Raw genomic sequence first — 19,701 nt, 5'->3', positions numbered from 1 at the left:
TATATGCGTCATTTAGCTGTGGAAACTTGGATGCAAATTTCTATTTCCGGTTTAGCCAGAAGGGTAGTGCACGCTGAATTACACAAGTTTGCTTTACGCTACTTGCCAAACGGCAAAAGTTGATTTAGTCTTTGACAAGTATGATAAACAACTAAAACATTGTTCTGTAAACTACATGGGGGTGTCGTTTCTATAAGATGAGAGCGTTTAGTGGAAATTTTTAAGTGAGTTTAAAGTTTTATCTGGTCAATTGTTACGGGACAAGAGTTAATTGGTTTTTTGTCAGTGTCACGTGCGAGATAAACGATGCAGGTGGCCATCAGTTCTGACGGTTGCGATGTTGTTTTTATTAGAGGAGGTGGTTTTCGCTTAAATACAAGAATTATGAGTGAACGAGGCTTAGGTTGGGTTACTAGTGTCTTTGGGATAAAAACATAATTTCTAATAGCAATGTTCTTGTGATTTTTGAGAACTACAGATTTTGGGATCGTTGAGAGTTCTAGGATATGTATGATTTTTAGGATTGGATCTTTGGAGTCTTCATTACCTTCAGGACCTTTAGGACCTCTAAAATCTTCAGAATCTTTTTAAATTTTTACGATTTTTGGTATTTTGATAATCTTTAGGATATCAGTTGTTGAGGGACCTGTGGTCTGTGACTTTTGTGTCTTTAATGTCTTTAGGATCTTCAGGATCTTCACTGCCTTACGGATTTTGAGAATTTTTAGGAGCGTTAGAAACTGTAAGATGTTCACTATCTTTTAGAATTTTTTGGTTCTCAGCGTTTATAGCCTATAGGATCTTTAGTTCAGGTATATGGGATCTTCAGGTACTTTGGGATCTTCGGTAACTTTGGAATCTTCAAGATCTTCGGGATTTTCGAGATCTTTAGGTTTTTCAGGATCTTTTGGATCTTCACGACTTCTAAGATCTTCAGGACATTCAAGATCTTCAGAATCTTTGAGATTTTCAGGATCTTCGGCATCTTCAGGATCTTCAGGATGTTCAGGATCTTCAGGATGTTCAGGATCTTCAGGATTTTCAGGATCTTCAGCATCGTCAGGATTTTCAGGACCTGTACGATAAGTGTTTGTGACATTTCTTATTTAGGGTATTCAACATCTTCTGGATCTTGTTGATCTTCTGACTCCTCGGACTCTTCGGTATCTTCGAGATCTTTAGGATCTTCAGAATCTTCAAGATTTTCAGGATTTTTAGGATTTTCAGGATCTTCAGGATCTTCATGATCTTCAGAATCTTCAGGATATTGTGGATCTTCTCGATCTCCAGGACCTTCAGGATCTTTAGGATCTTCCATGATCTTCATGTTTTTCATGTTCTTCACGATGTTAATGATCTTTAGGATATTTTGGATCCTTAGGATTTTCAAGAACTTTTTATTTTCATTTCATTCCTTTTATTTCTATTTAACAGCCCTTTCCTGTTTTGGGCCTTCAACAGGCTTTCACCCAATTACATAGTGACACTCATAATGCTTTTTAGAGATGCCCCTGCAAAGGTCTTAAGTTGTTTTATACTACCCCGGTATTTACCTTAGCAATCAGGACATCTTAATTCAGGATATTCGGGATCTTCAGGATGTTCAGGATTTTCAGAATCTTCAGGGTCTTCAGGATGTTCAGGATGTTCAGGATGTTCAGGATGTTCAGGATGTTCAGGATGTTCAGGATGTTCAGGATGTTCAGGATGTTCAGGATCTTCAGGATCTTCAGGATCTTCAGGATCTTCAGGTTCTTTAGGATCTTAAGGATCTTCAAGATCTTCAGGATCTTCAGGATCTTCAGGATCTTCAGGATCTTCAGGATCTTCAGGATCTTCAGGATCTTCAGGATCTTCAGGATCTTCAGGATCTTCAGGATCTTCAGGATCTTCAGAACCTTCAGGTTCTTCCGGATTTTCAAAATCTTCAGGATCTTTAGGAGCTTTGCAAATTTTAATATCGTCACAATCTTTTGAAATGTTTCGTTCTTTGGGGTTCTTAAACCCATGAGAATTCTTTTTTGGGTTATATGAGATATTTGGGATATTGACTTTGGGATTTTTGAGATATTGTATCTTTTCGAGATGGTTGTATCTGTAACTTTTGTGATAAATGAACTCTATCAGGTTCTTCGGATCATGAAAAGCTCTAGGGCTCCTCCTATGTATCTGGTATTTAGGATGTTTAGGATCTTTAGGGTCTTTGGTATCTACACGGTCTATGGGAACTTTAAGATCTTCAGGATTTTTCCAATTTTTAGGTTCTTGGGTATCTACTTTAGGATCTATTTTCGAGGTATACGAGATCATTGAGATATTAGTTTAAGCTTTGTTGGATAGGTCTCTGTGAACTTTGCATATTGAGTATTTGAGGATCTTTAGAATGCTCAGGATCTTTAAGCTTGTCAGGATCTTCGAGATTTTCAGGATCTCAGAATTTTTAGGATATATCTATAAGATTCTTAGGACCTTTCGGATTTTCCTCTATAATCGTTCTTTATAGTATTTTTAAGGTTTTCAGATGTTTTGGGTTTTTCGAGTATTAAGGATCTCCGGAACACTTTAAAAGTTTGGAATTCTGTCGGATCTTTAGCATCCTTGACATGTTGGAACCAAAAAAATAAGGATATTATTAAAGACCATCGGTATATTTAGCATCATTAACACGTTTAGGATCCTTATAATTTTTAGGACCTTTGGAGGTCTTTGAGGTGCTTTTGGAAACTTTGAAACCTTTGACACATTTGAGATCCTTGTGATCCATGGATTCTATGGAATATTCGCGATTTGTGGTGTATTTGGGATCTCCAGGATATATGAAAGGACCTTTTTGATCTTCATGATATCTAAAACCCTTAGAACCATGAGGATCTTAGTATATCTTAACCTTGAGGGTCTTGAGGATCTGATTGTTTGTTGCGTTTTTTATAATTCTTTGAACTTTGAATTTTGTTAACATGATTCGTTCCCTAAGCATCGCTAGTACATTTGAAAACTAGAATATTTAATATCTTATAGGAATAAACGTTGTTATTAAGGATCCTCAGATCCTTTATAGTTTTGTATTGTCGTCCGCCCGTCCGTCCGTCCGTCCGCCCGTGTGCGCTCTAACTCTTTTTAAAAGTTGCCGATTGTGTTGAAATTTGGTGTACGGGTACTTTGGACATTAAGGACTGATGCTATTGATTTTCAGGAACCTGGTTCAACAGGAACAAAAGTTATAGGACTTCGAGTGAATCGGGAGCAGGAAAAACTGCGCGCTCAGTATAATAGAAATCAACATATTTCATTCTCTAGGTCATGTATCGAGTTCGGACTTTCGCTAGATTATTGCCTATAACTCTTAGATCTGTATGAATCCAATAGAACTCTTCTCTGTGGTACAGGTCAAAAGTTTTAGAGCAAAATGTACCCAAAATTATTTTTTACACATGAAATTGGAGTTTTAAAAGTTTTCCAACGCATTATCTTGATGCTGAAAGAGTACATCACGTGCACATTTGATAATCTCATGTGTGTGATTCAAAGATGTTAAATTATTTTTCTGGGATCACATGGATTTTGATCAAAACATGTCAAAATCGTTATTTATGCACCAAGAACGTTGGGAAAAAGACCAAGAGCATTATCTCAATCATCAAAACATGAATTTGATCTATTTTTGGCGACCACATGGATTTTGATCAAAACATTTCAAAATCGTTATTCTTGCACTGATATCGTTGGAAACATTATTAAGAGCATTATCCCAATGAAAAAGACATGAATGAAGATTAAAATAAATTGTCGTTAAAAGTGATTGTGATACTGAGGATCCTTCGATATTTAGTTGTATCGGTTTATTTTGATTATCTCTGAGATCTCAGTGGCCTTAGAATCATTAGAAGCTTCAAGATTTTTAGGATCTGTATTATTTTGCGAACTTTAGAATTTCCAGTATCATAAAGACCTTTAGAATTTTCAGGATCTTTAGGATTTTTATAATCTTTGTAGCTATATCATTCTGGTCTTTTGAAAATATCGATTATCAAAGATTTTAGGGCACCAACATTACTCGTTAAGCAAGTCTTAAACATAACGTCCAGAAAGTTTGATTATAATCCCCCAGTTTCGACTGAATAGCAATTCTCATTTACAGAAACGGGTAGATTAGTATTTCCAAATCTTTTTGCCCACACTCACATTATTTCTTTAGATGCCCGTATATTTCACTTTCGAGTATTCTCAAAAACTACACGCAAAGCGGCACTAAGCTCTTCCACTACACGCAACGCGGCCTCATTTTCCTAAACACCTTCGTTATGCAGCGAAGGAAAAAACGCAAACCATGTTGAGAGGACATTAATTTAAAGGGTCTTGTTTACCACGTTAGAAGTAATTTACATCAAAATGCTCTCTTCTCAGTTTCTTTTCTCGTGTTCTCCACTCCGCCCAAATTCGCGTAAGGGTGAGCTAAAAAAATACATCACGCGGCAAGGGCGAGGGATTGATAATGTAAATTTTAATGATCTCTTTTTACGAGTATTATTTTCGGGCCAAAAAAATTCAAATGTATGATGATGCGAATTAATGCGGCTCGTTTTCCCTTCAAAGGCAAATTTCGGCGGATGGTAATAGGCTTTTTTCCTTTAAATGCGGCCGCGTATGATTTATGGGCTTTTATTGACAACGCTCCTTGTTTACATTACAGAAATCGCTACATACATACGCCGGCGGCGCATAATCGCATCGGCAACGGACTCCATTAAACGGAAAATTAATGAATCCGAATGCCTCCGGACTGTGCGATAATTCCGCCCGGCGGGCGTAGGTACGTCAAAGGATTTAATTATTGAATTGACTTGGGTTCGTTTTATTTAAGAGGAAGTGAAGGGTAATCGATGTGTAGCGAGTCATTAAATCGGGGGTTGTTAATTAGACTTCCTGAAATTTATTAGGATACGCGCCACGCCTTTATCAGCTCGATGAAATATGCTTTCTTAAATTTCGGTGTCCTGAAGAAAGTCCAAATGGCGCCTTCGGCTTTATGCAACCATTAATAGGGAAAAATTAGTACTTTCAAAGTTCATTAATTGCGCTTCCATTAGCGGTCCTCAAAAATTCTGAAATAAACGAAAACGATAATAAAAAAATTGAGAGTTGACCCGTCTTCGGAAATAAACAGGGGCGGAGATCGTATTCACTAATTTACGATGTAATTGTACTAATGTAAGATATACAGGGTGAGTCAACGATTGCGCGGAGTAACTTAATGCCTTTAAGATAAGATTTTTCTATAGGGTGCTTCTGTATTATGATATGGTTGAATATTCTCCACATTTTAAAAATATTTGGAATTACACAGAGTGCGCCCACGAAGTAGGGCGCCCAAATAGTACATTTTTTTAAATAGAACCCCCTGTATTTGAATGCACTTTTGAATTCTACGTGTAATTGTACGTCTTGTTTATTATATGGTTAATATCCGAAAAGCTAGTAGTTTTAAAGATAACTTGACTTTAAGAAAAATTGGGCATTTGCAAGCGTCAGTATATTTTCAAAATCATTATTTAAATTTTGATTCCAGGTTTTATATCTTTTATCCTGGGTTAAGTAAATCTATACTATGAAACATTAAAAATATAGCTTACGGGGTGTTTTTTTCTAGATCCAAAGTTGCAAAACTTCATATTAAAAAATCTCACTTTTTAAATGGACCACCCTGTATATTTTTCTGTCATCATTTAGCTCCTCCAAAAACCTTCAACTCTTGATAATAATGTCCCATTTACCTATCTCTGGTAGTTTTCGAAATATCTTGGGTTTCCTGGGTTTTATATTCTAATCTTAAATAAGTTATATGTAATTTACATAATAGTGAGGTGGCCATGCAAAAGAAGGCAATTTTTATCTATCTCGTCCAAAACGAAAATCAAATTTATTAATTTATTTTTCAAGGAATTTATTTTAAGTCCAAAAACTGGAGAATAAGTAAAAACATTTGACTACAAAGCAAATTTAATTTAACTCCTAATGGTTCATCCAGTCAGTGTTTAATTTTTTTATTATGCAAATTTAAACTTACTTAGATTAAAATATAAAAAGTAGAAAAACCAAGATATTTGTTTATGTTTTTACTATCATATTTATTCTCCGGTTTTTATAGACTTAAATGAATTATTAGAAAAATGGATTAATAAATATAATTTTAGCTTTGAACGAGGCAGATAAAAATTGTCTTTTTTTTGCATGGTCACCTCGCTATTATGTAAATTACATATAACCTATTTAAGATTAGAATATGAAAATCAGGATAACCAAGATGTTTCGAAGAGTATCAGAGATAGGTATAGGACATTATTATCAAAAGTTGAAGGTTTTTGGAGGAGCTAAAAGATGACAGAAAAATATACAGGGTGTTCCATTTAAAAAAGTGAGATTTATTAATATGAACTTTTGTAACTTTGGATCTAGAAAAAAACACCCTGTGTACAAAACTTTAAATTTATTTGGTTTTCCCTTGCCTTGCGCAGTTCAATTTATTTTATTTTTGTGGAAAGAGAATGTGGATTGTATGATTTTGATTTGTAATCTTCGAACAATAAAACACGTATTTGAACCAGCAAAACACCCTGTATGCTATTGTTTTAGTTTTATAGTAGATGTATTTATTTGACTGGTACTTAACCCGTGATAAAAGGTATAAGACTTACCTGAAATCAAAATTTAAGTAATAATTTTGACAATATACTTATCTGACGCTTGCAAATGCCCAATTTTATTAAAAAATCGAATGTATTCAAATACAGGGGATTCTATTAAAAAAAATGTGCCATTTGGGCACCCTACTTTGTGGGCGCACCCTGTATAATACCAAATATTTTTAAAATGTGGAGAATATTCAACCATATCATAATACAAAAGCACTCTATCTTCAAGGCATTAAGTTACTCCGCGTAATCGTTGACTCACCCTGTACAATGGTATAGGGTTACAAAGGGGTGTAAAGAAATCGAGTGGTAGAATGCGCCAAATAAATCATTTTTTGCGTTTTTGTGTCAATGGTTTCCGGATGTGCCACTGGTCAGGTAATTGCGCGAAAGAACACGGCGTTTGTCTGGCTGGAGATAGTCCAGCATTAATAGGTTATACGTGTCAGTTGCAGCCGTTTCGTGGTTCAGACCGAGAACCGCTTACGCTAAGGCTTCTGGCAGAATGTCAATTCGCGGGATAGGTATAACAAATAAAGATGGCCGCCGAAACCGATTAGCAACAATTTTGAAGGCGGGTTAGTAAAATTGGGGAAAGTAGGGATTCAGCAGGAAAATGGATTCAGCGAAGGCGTGACGACAGTAAATTATGTTCAGCGATGGACCGGGAACGTGTTGGGTGCGCGATTAGTATTAAGTGTGACCAGAAAATTAAATTTGGTGTTTAGCCCCGGAAGCGTTAAGTTCGAGCTTTCGAGTGGATGTTAATTAAAGGAGGAAATCGAATGCACAACTTTGCATTTGGATTAAAGATGGCTACAGGAAATAAATTGGAAACTGTCGACCGCGTAATTAATTGACATATCGGGTAAATAGGAACGTAGACTGCATTTATAAATTATGACGTAACCGGCCCGTGTTTCGGAAATTGAGCTAGTCACCTGTTAATTTTGAGAAAGAAATCTTACATTACGATAAAAGGTCAGAATTTAGTAATACAATCAAGCCAATGGCAACCCTGTAAAAAATTTAATTACAATTTTATTCTGATGTGCCCGCAAAGGAATAGGTCGGCGACCAAGGCGGACATTTCTTACGTAAGCACTTTTTACGAGATGGCGCTGCTTACCGAAGTAGACGGCGCGATTTAAGTAGTTCGGTAATTAGAAAATTCTTAATTATTGTTCGGGAAGTTTTCTTGTTACCAGTGGCAGCTTTGAAAACTTTAAATTAAAAGGGTTTCGAGAGTTTAGATTTTTTAAAGTTAAGATTGCAATTTATTAATTACTAGCAGTGGCGGCGCGGAAAAGAGGTTTTGGAATTTTCTTGGACGATAGGATTGGAATTTTTGAAATTTTGTTTTAATTTAGGGGGATGCCAAGGCTAGTTGTTTTGGAATTACGATCAGGGTTTAAACAGCCTTCTAAAAAAAGAAGTAATATACAAGAAGAGCTTTAATTTCTAGTTAACCAGATGATGTCCTAAGAAGCCCAAGACATTTTTGGAAGTTACGAAATGCAGGGAAATAATTTTGGAGGAGGCGGAGTCACGAAATGTGACCAACCGAGAGTAGGTTAAGAAAAAGCGAGCGATGCTAATGAAAACAACATGTCGAAGACGCAAGTCAGCAATTTTCAAGGAGAAATCCAGCAATTTATTGGCAAACATGATGGAGACGTTCATCATTTCATCAAAGTCTTGCAGAAATTATTTAAGATAAGAAAACTGCAATTATGTGGACCACGTTTAGTATTGGGTCTGCGAGACGGCACACCTGGAGCTCTCCATGCGGCATGAAGGGCAGCTGATGCGTGCCACCACCCCACATTTCCCACGAGAAGTGGAACACATTTTCATTGGAGCAGCTGAGACTGAACAAGGGCTAATACGGGCGGTGGGCAACTACAACCGCGAAGAGCAGGCAACAAGGAGCGTGACTGGGGTCAAATTCGGCTACCAACCAAGAGATATAAGAGGATGCTAAATTAGGAGCTCTTCTACCTCTATACGACCTAAGAGAAGAGTCGGAGATAGCACCATTTTGCGATGTGCATTTGTGAAAGAAAATCTGAGGGCCGAACTTTCTTGTTCAAGTAATTTGTTTCAATCGATCGACTGTGCGTGGAACTTTCTTCGCAGGCCCTGAGTGCCTTTCTTTATTTCCGGATTATTAATTGAACTTTGTCCATTAAATTTATGTGTGTGTGTGTGTGCTGTGTTTAATTGAATCCAGATTACGACTCAGTTCTCATGATAAATTTACTGTACCCAGGGTTATATCAGGTGTCTAAATAATAATTATAAATTCAATTGTTTGGAATTGTGGGGAGCTGGCCAAGGCTGCTGATAGGATAAGTATGGCGCTGCTTGCCTGAGATTAAGATTTTTCCTCCGTACTTCAAGGATTGTGTAAGTATACCGACCGAAACTTCTCGTTCAAACCTTTCATTTCTCGTTTGAGAGTACCCTCTTCCGACACTGAGCCGCTTTGGACAAAATTTGATTTGTAGGTTTTGATCCCAGCAGCAGAAACGTCTCGTCCAGGTTTTTCTATATCCACTTTGGTATTACTTCCCTTCGATGCATCGTTTCTGAGATATCTGAATGTTTAACCCCATCGACGGATACATAGATTAAGCTTCCTCTATTTAATAAACGTCCGTGCTTAATCTTCCTACATTTTCCTTTTTTGCCAATAGGTCAACCTTTGAAATAAAAGAAATGCATATTTAAACTCTCCACAAAAAGACCCATCAACAGCAAGTCAGCCGCAACCCTAACGCTGGTGTCCTTAGCTACAGCTTTGAGTTTTCAGCGTCAGATAAGGGCCGATGTATGCCAATTTCTCTCCTGGCACACCTAGTGACTAGGACGTATGGGTGCCCGAGCGCTGTCTTTCTAAGTTCAATATCCATTCCTTAAGAACAGCATAAGACGCTCAGCCATGCTAGAAACGCTCACTTTTCGCCTTTATTGCTTTATTCTTATAACTGAATTCCGTTTATGTCCATCATAGATTATTAGTTTATGTGTATAAGATCGTAAGATAACGACTTTGTTTTCTTAAAAAAAGACCTTAAAAAAGGCCTTTGAGAAATTCTCCGAAATATTGCATTTTTCCTTTGTAGATACCTTCCTCCGACACTCCCTTCTGTGGATATGTCTCACAATTCATTTTGCCTTTGCGGGTACTTTTCCTCCAAGCCTTTTTCCAGATACTCGCTGTCAAACTTTTAGTTGACAGAAAACAGTTCCTTTTGTTGAGACCTTTAATTAGAATATCATGAAAGGTAAAATTATAAAATTTATCAATTTTTTTAGCGCATTGTTTAAGAATTAAAAAAAATGTGCTATTGTTTGCGTTTTGTCCGTCCGTCCGTCCGTCAGAACCCACTTCTGCCGTTTTGAATTACTTCTAGGGGAATGGTCCTAGAGTCCTGGAATTTGCAAGCGTGAGTATATGTAAAAATTATTAGTTAAATTTTGTTTCCAGGTTTTATATCTTTTATCCTGGGTTAAGTAAAGGTCAAATAAATACATCTACTATGAAAGATAGAACGTATGTTCACCTCCAGCCCCCCACTCATTTTCAAAAATTTTCCGTAAAATTTCCCCTAAAAATAGTTCAAAACAAGGACAGACGGACGCACACTTTTTTTTACTCTTAAAAAATGCGCTAAAAAGAGAAAATGGTGTGTTTCTATTTAAAAAAACCAAGTGGACGCCAACTTCCGGTATTTACGGAAGCGGCGCCATCTTAAAATAATTACACGTTAGTAAGGGAGATGTTGCATTGAGGTAAAAAATACCCCTCCCCCTCCCTTTTTTTACGGAAATGCACGTTTTGAAGCATTAGGAATCCGAATCAAAGAATCTCGGTCAGTCTGTCGGTCTATCGGTCTGCCTGTCTGTCTGTCTGTGCGCCTGTACTCTCATTTCCGGTCAAATGGCTGAACCGATTGGAACCAAATCTGGTACACATATTCTTGGACATAAAAGATAGAACTGAAAAGAGTTTGGACAGAAAGCGCAGGTGTGCGGGGGATATTCGTGCTAGCCACAGAAAGCGCATTTTTTAAGAATTAAAAAAAATGTGCTATTGTTTTCGTTTTGTCCGTCCGTCCGTCCGACCGGACCCACTTCTGCCGTTTTGAACTACTTTTAGGGGAATGGTCCTAGAGCCCTGGAATTTTTGGCAGTAGGTAGTCTATACCTTGAAGGTGTGCCAGACGTTCGCCAAATTTCGCTGTCTAAAAGCCCCCCCCCCCCCTACGAATTATTTCCTGAGATGCTGTTTTCGAAAGTAAAACGTGCATAACTTTCACATACGACAACCAATTGGTCTCTGATTTTGCATACGCATGCCTTTAGTGGTGCCAAGTTAAACTTCAGAAAATGGGGGGGGGGGGGGGGGGGTTAACACCATAAATTGGTTTGTAGAAACAATAACTTTCCCGTGCGACTCTTTTTCGAGATTAGTGAGCGACGGGGCCTGAGGAGGAGGGGGAGGCTAAAAATGGATTTTATCTCTCATTGTATTCTAATTAAAGGTCTCAACGAAAGGAACCGTTTTCTACCATCTACTGCCCTTCTTTCTGCCCTCTTATCAATGTACGGGATGGAGAGGAATGGGGAGGGGGGAGTGGAACTAGTTTTATCCTTCATGGTACTCCAATGAAAGGTCTCAACGAAAGGAATTAATTTCTACCAACCATAGCCCTCCTCCTCGACCTCTTATCGTCATCGGGTATATTCCCTTATACCTCAAGAACGGATTGTCGGAACAGGGTACTCACAAAGGGCGATTGAGACGTCTGCAAGAAATATATCCATTGGTGATGCCAAAACAAAAGCTATTTCGGTTAAAAAAATGCGCTTTATCTGTACAAGAGTTGTACACAATTTACACTTGTTTTTCATTGGACAGAGTAATTGTCTAAATTTTGCTTCTAGGTAGAAGGCTCGAGAGCTTTGATAAGATTAATTAGTTTAAGGGACAACCTGCCGTTAATTAGATCCAAAATAATTAGGTTGAAAACATCGAGAGGGGCACAGTAACGGGAACCCGTTGACGGAATTATTGGATTCGTATTTTGCCTCATATTTCTCCTTTTAAAAAAACTTTTTTGCAAATTATTATTATTTTAAATCATTTCGAGGAGATGCTGAGTTTGTAACTATCCGTCATAACCAAACATTGCTGCAGTAGTTGCATAAACCAAAATATGCGAAAACGAAAAACATATTTAACTCGTGGTTAAAGGGAAATAAGTACGCATTGAACCAAAATGGTTTTGAATACAAACGATCCCAGTTTTTATGTGAGACATTTAAATATTGCTATCTAAACCAGGGGAGTGGGAGGTACGACCCTTTAAGTTAAAATAAGGTCGACAATAAGGGTTGGTTTGGCAAAGAATGAGTAGCGTAATTTTCAGTTAGTTATGGAAATGGCAAGCGGGGCACCCTCTATTTAACGTTATTGAAAAAGTCTGGTGGAATTTTGGAATCGACACGTAATTTTATCGGTAGTTTTGCTCCTAAGACCTACAAATTAAAAAAAACCATTTGGGTAAAGGAATTATTGCATCTTTTTGTGAATTATTTAGCGGAAGTTTGATAAGAGGACTTTATCAAAGTAAAATTTAATTGATTTAGATAAACGATGGCACATGTGCAAAGTTGTAGATGAGGAAGTGCGATGTAAATAAGTGCTCGCATTTCGTCGGCCAGTTGGTGTATTTTTTTGCATCCGAATGAAGGGACATCGCAATATGCTTGTTTCACTTAATTAAAATGATGCATGAAGCATTATAATTTTAATTCTACATTTAAATTGAACGAATTATGTTCGTTGAGCAAGTTTTACTGTTTGTTTATGTATTCGTTTGTTAATTTGTATTGTTAAACTTTCGTTATACATCATTTTGATGTTTTTTTAACATACATGTTTAATGTCTCATATAAAAACAAGAAACATAATAGATGGAGTAATCTAATTAACCGTGTTTTATAATGTAACATTGTAAACTTTCGTAATAAAAAGTAAAACGGCGTTGCATAGATTCGGGTTTCCTCTGCTCTGGCTATAAAATCATGTAGTGAAAACTAAAAAATAAAAGAAATAGTTGGATGCCATGGACAAAGGGCGGTGTTCTACAGTGGGTTGATAAATTGTTTGACATCTCACAGTTTACTTTTCTCTTTTTATCTTTCATTTACTTTTGATCCCTCCGCGAGAAAAAGTGACTTCGGCCTCTCAAGACTAAGACCGCGAGAAATGTTCTTTTGTTGGCTCCCAATTGAAATATTCAGAAAAAAAAACTTTCCGCAACTTGATTTACCTAGTTGTGCATATTGTCGGCAAAAAATACAACATAACAATTTCATGCGTTTGGCAGACGCTTCGGAAAAGTCACAGGGTTGACTGACTTTCACTTTGTCAATAGCGATCAGTTTAAAACGAATTTTCTTTTTATCAAAAAGTTACATGAAAATGCAAAAGAAAGCAAAAGTTAAACTTACCCGACGTAAATCTCGAGATCTTCGCGCTCCGGGCAGGCAAACGTTCATAACCGTCCGACGGGCGCGTTTTAACTAAAGTTTCGCGACGCGCGGCGTCGTCGAAACGAGGCGCCGCGACGACGCGCGCAAAGGCGACGTTCGACAACGTGTTCGCGCGCGCTCACGTGGAAATGAGATTTGCGTGTGCGAATAAACAAACGGCACTAATCCGATACGTGGGGCTTTTTTTTCTGTCATCCCCTAAAGCTTGCCATACAAAAAACGTGGGATTTACCCGATTATTCCGCAAGTATAAATAGTCTATATTGCTGACTATTATGATTCCAAAATGGGTAGTCATAACCGTCCACTTTGATAATGTCTCTTTATATGTGACGTGATGGCCCCTAAAGCTACGAATTCGCTGGTTCGTTTTTTTTTTCATTTAATTTATGCCTCTAACGGTATCTTAGAAAATTCTCTCGGTACGTTTTTTCTAGATAGTTTTTAGTGACTACGATGTTTATCGGCTTGTCAGCGGGTTCCATTTATTTCAAAATATGTCCAATTTTTGCTTATCGATTTTAAACCCGCCTGTGTGGAGAATCATTTTATTTCGTCTGTGATTTTACGGTCCGCCCCTCTTAAACCATGCCCAATGCAAACAGACATTCCATGTTGTTTCCTGGACACCAATGGTAATTGGAGCATACGTCCAATGGACGTAAATTGCAATTATTTTATGAACCACCTGTTAAATATTCCATAAGAGGGAATCATCGGACGTCCATTGTACGTACACTTTGACTACATGGACGTCGTAACCTAAAATGGACCAAATATGGACGTCCATTGAAAGGAGTGTGTTGTATGAGGAACTTCTAAAACGTCCCAGAGATTTAGAGAATTTAGATAGTCCGGAAGATAAAGTTCAGAAGATCTAGAAAGCGCAGTTCAGTTGATCCAGAAGGTAGGGTCGGATCAAAAAGATCTAGAAGATCCAGACGATTCACATAAATTTCGTTGTTAGAGAATATAAGATCTAAACGATTCAGATGATCCAGAAGAGCCAGAAGATCGAAGAACCAAAAGAGCAAAAAGAAAATTGGAATACGCAGAAAATTCAAAATATCTAGAATATGAAACGAATCCAAAAGACAGCGAAGACGATTGCAGAAATGCTAGACGGTCTAAAAGATCCAGAAGATGCAAACGATCCAGAAAATGTGATCCAGAAAATCCAATGCGCTCAGGAGAGCCATAATAAGGCATAAGGTAGTTAGAATGGTCAGAGCATCGAAATGATTCAGAAAATCCGAAAGGTCTAGAAGATCCAGAAGATCCAGAAGATTCGGAAGATCTAGAAGGTCTATCAGATGAAAAGGATCTAGAAGAATTGCGAAAATAAAAGGTAGAAAATCGAGAAGATCTAATTACCTTCGGAGGATCCAGATAATTCAAAATATAAGATTTACAAGATCCAGAAGGAGATTCAGAGAATTTAAAATATCCCGACGATTAAAAAAATCGAAATTATTCAGAAGATAAGTTAAGATAAAAAAAACGAATTACAGCATCCAAAGGACGCAGAAGATCAAAAGTACCAGTAGAACTAAAAAATCTAGACGATCCAAAGAATCTATAGGATGTGGAATATACAAGGGAATTTAGAAGATTGAAAACAACCGAGAAAGTCCAGTGGATCCAGATGACCAAGAGGATTCAGAGGGTCTCGAAGAGCTAGAAGAGATTCAAAGGATACAACATATTGGGAAGATCCTGGAAATTCACATATTAAACCAGACCCAGCAGACCCAAAAGATTCAGAAGATCCAGAGTTTCTGATGAATCAGGAAATACGTACTGTCTAAAAGATCTGGCAGAAGATCCAAAAGGTGTATGTGATTGAGAAAATTCAGAAGATCCAGACGATTCAGAAGATCCAATGATTCAAAAAGTCTAAAAGGTACAATATCCAAAACGATAAGGAGATTAAGAAAAAGAGGGTCTAGAAGATCGCGAAAAGTCAAGAGAAGCAAGAGAGCTAGAAGGGGTAGGTGATGTGCAGGATTCGAAGGTTCCGGACGAAAATTGGATCCAGGAGATCCAGAAGATCCAGAAGATACAGAAGATACAGAAGATACAGAAGATACAGAAGCTACAGAATATACAGAAGATACAAAAGATACAGAAGATCCAGAAGATCCAGAAGATCTAGAAGATACAGAAGATCTAAAAGATCCAGAAGATCAAGAAATCCAGAAGATCCAGAAGATTCAGAAGATCCAGAAGATCCAGAAGATCCAGAAGACCCCGAAGCTCTAGAAAATACAGAGGGTGCAGAAGATGCAGAAGATCTAGAAAATCCAGAAGATCCAAACATCCAGAAGATCCAGAAGATACAGAAGATCCAGAGGATCCAGACGGTCCAGAGGATCTAGAAGATACTGACGATACAGAAGATCCAGAAGATCTAGAAGTTCCAGAAGATCCAGAAATCTAGAAGATCCAGAAGATCCAGAAGATCCAGAAGATCCAGAAGATCCAGAAAATCTAGAAGATCCAGAAGATCCAGAAGGTCCAGAAGATCCAGAAGATCCAGAGGATCCAGAAGATCAAGAAGATCCAGAGGATCTAGAAAATACAGAAGATCCAGAAGGTGCAGAAGATCAAGAAGATCCAGAAAATCCTGAAAATCCAGAAGGTCCAGAAGGTTCAGGAGATACAGAAGATCCAGGAGAACTAGATGGTCCAGAAGAACCAGACGATCCAGAAGATCTAGAAGATCACGAAAAGTCAGAAGATCCAATAGATCGCGATGATCCAGATCTAAAAAATCCAAAAGATCCACATAATGTAGAAGATCCATAAGATGGAAAGGATCTAGAAGATCTAAAGAGTCCGGAAATCTAGAAAGTCTAAAGGAACCGGGAGAGCCTGGGAATCCAGAAGAGAGCCAGAAAGATTAAAAAACTGTACACGATCCACAGATTATATAGGATTCGAGAAGAGCCGAGAAGATGCAGTAGATCAAGGTTCAAAGGATCGAGGGGATCCAGAGGAACTAGAGAATCAAAATGATGACGAGTATTGGAAAGATCCAAAAAATGCAAAAGATCCAGAAAATCCAACAAATTCTGAAGATCAAAAGGTACAGGTGATAGAAAATACGAAGAAAGTGAAGAAGGTGTAGAACGGTCAGTATATCCAGGAGTTCCAGTGAACGCAAAGAATGCAAAAACCGAGTGAAATGAAGATCACGAATGTGCGGCTGATTCAAAAGATTCCGAAGAATGAGAAAACCTGGGAAGTCTTAAAAGGGGACCCGTAAGAGGCAGAATGGCCAGGAAGGAATCGGAAGTTTCGAAAATTAAAAAAGATCAGGGCTCTAAGGGATACAAGAGATTCAAGTGATTACAGTGATACAAGTAGTTCGGCTGTTTCAACCGATTCAGGTGATTGGGGTGATCCGAGTTTCAGGTGATTCAAGTGATTCAGGTGATTGAGGTGTTTCAGGTGATTCAGAAGATTCAGGTAGTTGAAGTGATTCAAAGGATTCAGGTGATTTAGTTGATTCAGGTGGTTCAGGTTATTCAGATGATTCAGGCGATCCAGTTGGCCTCGTTGAATCAAGGAACTCATATGATTCAGGTGGTTCAGGTAATGCAAGCGATTCAGGTGATTGGCGTAATTTAAATAAATCGGGTTTCAGGCGATTCAGGTGATTCAGCTGATTCATCTGATTTGTGTGATTTAGGTGATTGATGGATTCAAGTTCAAGTGATTGAAGGGATTCAGGTGATTCAGAGTATTCAGGTAATTCAGGCGACTCAGATGATTCAAGCGATTCAGGTGGTTCCGTTGATTCAAGCGATTCAAGCAATTCAGGTAGTGTAGGTAATTAGGCGGTTCATGTGATTGATATGATTTGAGTGAATCGGGTTTCAGGTGATTCAGGTGATCCGGGCGATTCAAGTAGGTAGGTTCAGGTTATTGAGATGATTCAGGCGATTCAGATGGTTCCGTTGATTCAAGGGATTCAAGCAATACAGGTGGTTTAGGTAATTAGGCGATGCAGGTGGGGATGATTCGGGTTTCAGGTGATTCAAGTGATTCATCCGATTGAAGCTATTCAGGCATGATTCAAATGTTTTAAGTGATTCAAGATATTCAAAAAATTAAAAGTGCCTAAATATTTAAAAATTTCAAAAAACTAGAAGATTCGGCATTCAAATTTAGCTATTCGTGAGATTCAAACGATCCAACAGATTACAGAAATTAAAAAAAATCGAAAAGACTCAAAGAATCCAGACATCTATAAGATATAAATCTTTCAAAAAATCTAAAGATCCAAAAGACCTAAAAAGTCCAAGAGGTGTAATTTCTAGAGTTTTGAAACGTGAAGCTTTGTATCTGAATCTTGGAGATATAAGCTTGCATTTCTTAAATTGCGGGAATTATATGGTCAGAACCAACTGAATTAGTCACGATGTTTCAGTTGAGTCTGAAGGGTAAAGATTAAAGTTTATATCTTCAAGGAATTCCGCGTGAGCCGCAATTTTTATGTAGATGAATGATTTTGACGTTTGAATTTCGAAATATATTCTAGTTCATGAAAGTCGAAGCCTTTAAGGCGTACAAGTTTAGCCCTTAAAGCTTAGTATTAAAGGTTGATTCTTTAGTAACTTGTTGCTTGAAGATTTTATGATGTCAATTACGAAGTTCGTTGCTTAACCCCTGAGATTTTAACATTCCAACCTTTCACCACTAGGTGGATAATTTCGAAGTGAAACTGGATGTCCATGACGTGACATCAGCTTCGAATAATAATTTCAGCAGAAGGACTGTAATTTTTTTGTTATTTACTCATTAGCACAAATTTATTAAAATATCGCAGGAAAGCGACAAACTTGAGATGCAAATTCAATTTGCAAACAAAGGTTTCCTAAACGACTTTATTCACAAGCGCCAGCGGTAATTTTAATGAATTTTGCACGACGAATTAAAATATCAAATACCTTACGGCCATCATCCAAATTGAACACCCGAGGTATAGATTCGAACAAGAATTGCACACTTTAAAATTGATTGAAAGTTACTCACAAACTTTTTCATTAATTTCTTCCTTTTGTGTTTTAATTTCTTTCCTGGCCCAGTCAATTTTGACTTCCTGCAGAAACACGAGTCTGATACACTTTGCCGAAAGTTTGAGGGCGCCAGTATGAAATCATAAACCCCTAACGTATTTTTTTTTTGTTTAAAGCGGAAAGTTTAACTCGGATAATCCAATCTCCCGTTTTGCTAAAAATTGTCTATTTAAGACAATGGCGATCGCCGCCGCCGCCGCCGGTGTGAGTGACCGAAAATATTGACAAACAAAGCTTTTAAGCTAAACTGCACGATGCGATCGTCTCAGTCTTTTGTCGAGGTCCTTATCTGTCGATATAAATTTTGATTGCCCGCCGATGAGATGCCGCGTAATCCGTGGGGGCTTAAGATGAGAACGATAAGATTAGTAATGAGAAAATTTATTGTGATAGTAAATTGTCGCAAAAAATAAGGGAGGAAATCTAAAAATGTTACAGTGATTTATCACTGTGACGCGTTGTGGGGAATTTAAATCTTTGTATTTGAAGGATGCGTGAATTTATTTATGGAGGTTAGCATTTTCGCGGATATTAAGTTTTTTTGTGGGGGTAGAAATGTCTGACGGCGACTTAATGTCGTGGCGTAGATTTGAAGCCTTTATAAGGGAGGTTTTTTGAATTTCTTGAGTTTCTAGGATTTTTTATTAGAGCGGGAGGAAACAGCAACGCAACGGAGAGGAAACGGAAAGGAAATGGAAAGGAAACGGAAAGGAAACGGAAAAGAAACGGAAAGGAAACGGAAAGGAAACGGAAAGGAAACGGAAAGGAAACGGAAAGGAAACGGAAAGGAAACGGAAAGGAAACGGAAAGGAAACGGAAAGGAAACGGAAAGGAAACGGAAAGGAAACGGAAAGGAAACGGAAAGGAAACGGAAAGGAAACGGAAAGGAAACGGAAAGGAAACGGAAAGGAAACGGAAAGGAAACGGAAAGGAAACGGAAAGGAAACGGAAAGGAAACGGAAAGGAAACGGAAAGGAAACGGAAAGGAAACGGAAAGGAAACGGAAAGGAAACGGAAAGGAAACGTGATGCGTGATACTGGGTTCAGTGTCGATAACGGTGACCCTTTTCCTGGCCTTTACGCTCTGCCCAGGTGAGACCTCATCTCCGCACTACTCGTGGTAATCGTATAGACGATCACTCAAACAAAACCGCTCTAAGCTCCTCGTCAGAGGGGACCAACATGCTGGGACCTCAAAAGGGGTCCGGTAACATGGCAGGCTCTTCGAAATAGGAGACGGCTCCAACGCCAAAACCTGGTGGTGAGCCAGTTCCTATTCGCAAGGAGAATATGACTGGCGTCCAGAAGGCGATGGCCAGGAAGCGCCGGCTTGAGGGTAAAACCTCGGGTCAAGCGGATTC

General features: G+C 38.1%; 2 protein-coding genes across 2 annotated transcripts in view; one reads left to right on the top strand and one right to left on the bottom strand.

Annotated features, from left to right (window-relative positions):
- Window positions 1–13,309, bottom strand: part of LOC116180686 — a 122,573-nt gene extending 109,264 nt beyond the window's left edge. Inside the window, exon 1 of the mRNA XM_031500796.1 lies at window positions 13,215–13,309. The gene's annotated coding sequence lies outside the window, so the exon portion shown is untranslated. The remainder of the gene's footprint in view (window positions 1–13,214) is intronic.
- On the top strand, window positions 4,770–19,375 carry LOC116180685 (UPF0134 protein MPN_013). Its single transcript, XM_031500795.1, has 8 exons — window positions 4,770–4,810; window positions 15,653–16,049; window positions 16,674–16,727; window positions 16,773–16,853; window positions 16,906–16,914; window positions 16,992–17,081; window positions 17,142–17,168; window positions 18,989–19,375. The coding sequence occupies exons 1-8, from the start codon at window positions 4,770–4,772 to the stop codon at window positions 19,373–19,375; spliced, it is 1,086 nt and encodes a 361-aa protein (XP_031356655.1).
- The last annotated feature ends 326 nt before the right edge of the window (window positions 19,376–19,701 follow it).

The sequence above is a fragment of the Photinus pyralis genome, unplaced genomic scaffold (assembly GCF_008802855.1).
Source record: "Photinus pyralis isolate 1611_PpyrPB1 unplaced genomic scaffold, Ppyr1.3 Ppyr1.4_LG9, whole genome shotgun sequence".
Taxonomy (NCBI): Eukaryota; Metazoa; Arthropoda; class Insecta; order Coleoptera; family Lampyridae; genus Photinus; species Photinus pyralis.
Note: the sequence above shows the minus strand (reverse complement) of the source record. Positions and strands in the feature narration are given on the sequence as shown.

Excerpts from the sequence above, each read along its gene's own strand:
- LOC116180685 (XM_031500795.1), top strand. The coding sequence starts at position 4,770 with ATGCCTCCGGACTGTGCGATAATTCCGCCCGGCGGGCGTAG. Across the intron at positions 16,728-16,772 it reads AGGTGATTCAGAAGATTCAG|GTGGTTCAGGTTATTCAGAT; the intron begins GTAGTTGAAGTG and ends TAGTTGATTCAG. Across the intron at positions 17,082-17,141 it reads AAGCGATTCAAGCAATTCAG|GTGATTCAGGTGATCCGGGC; the intron begins GTAGTGTAGGTA and ends ATCGGGTTTCAG.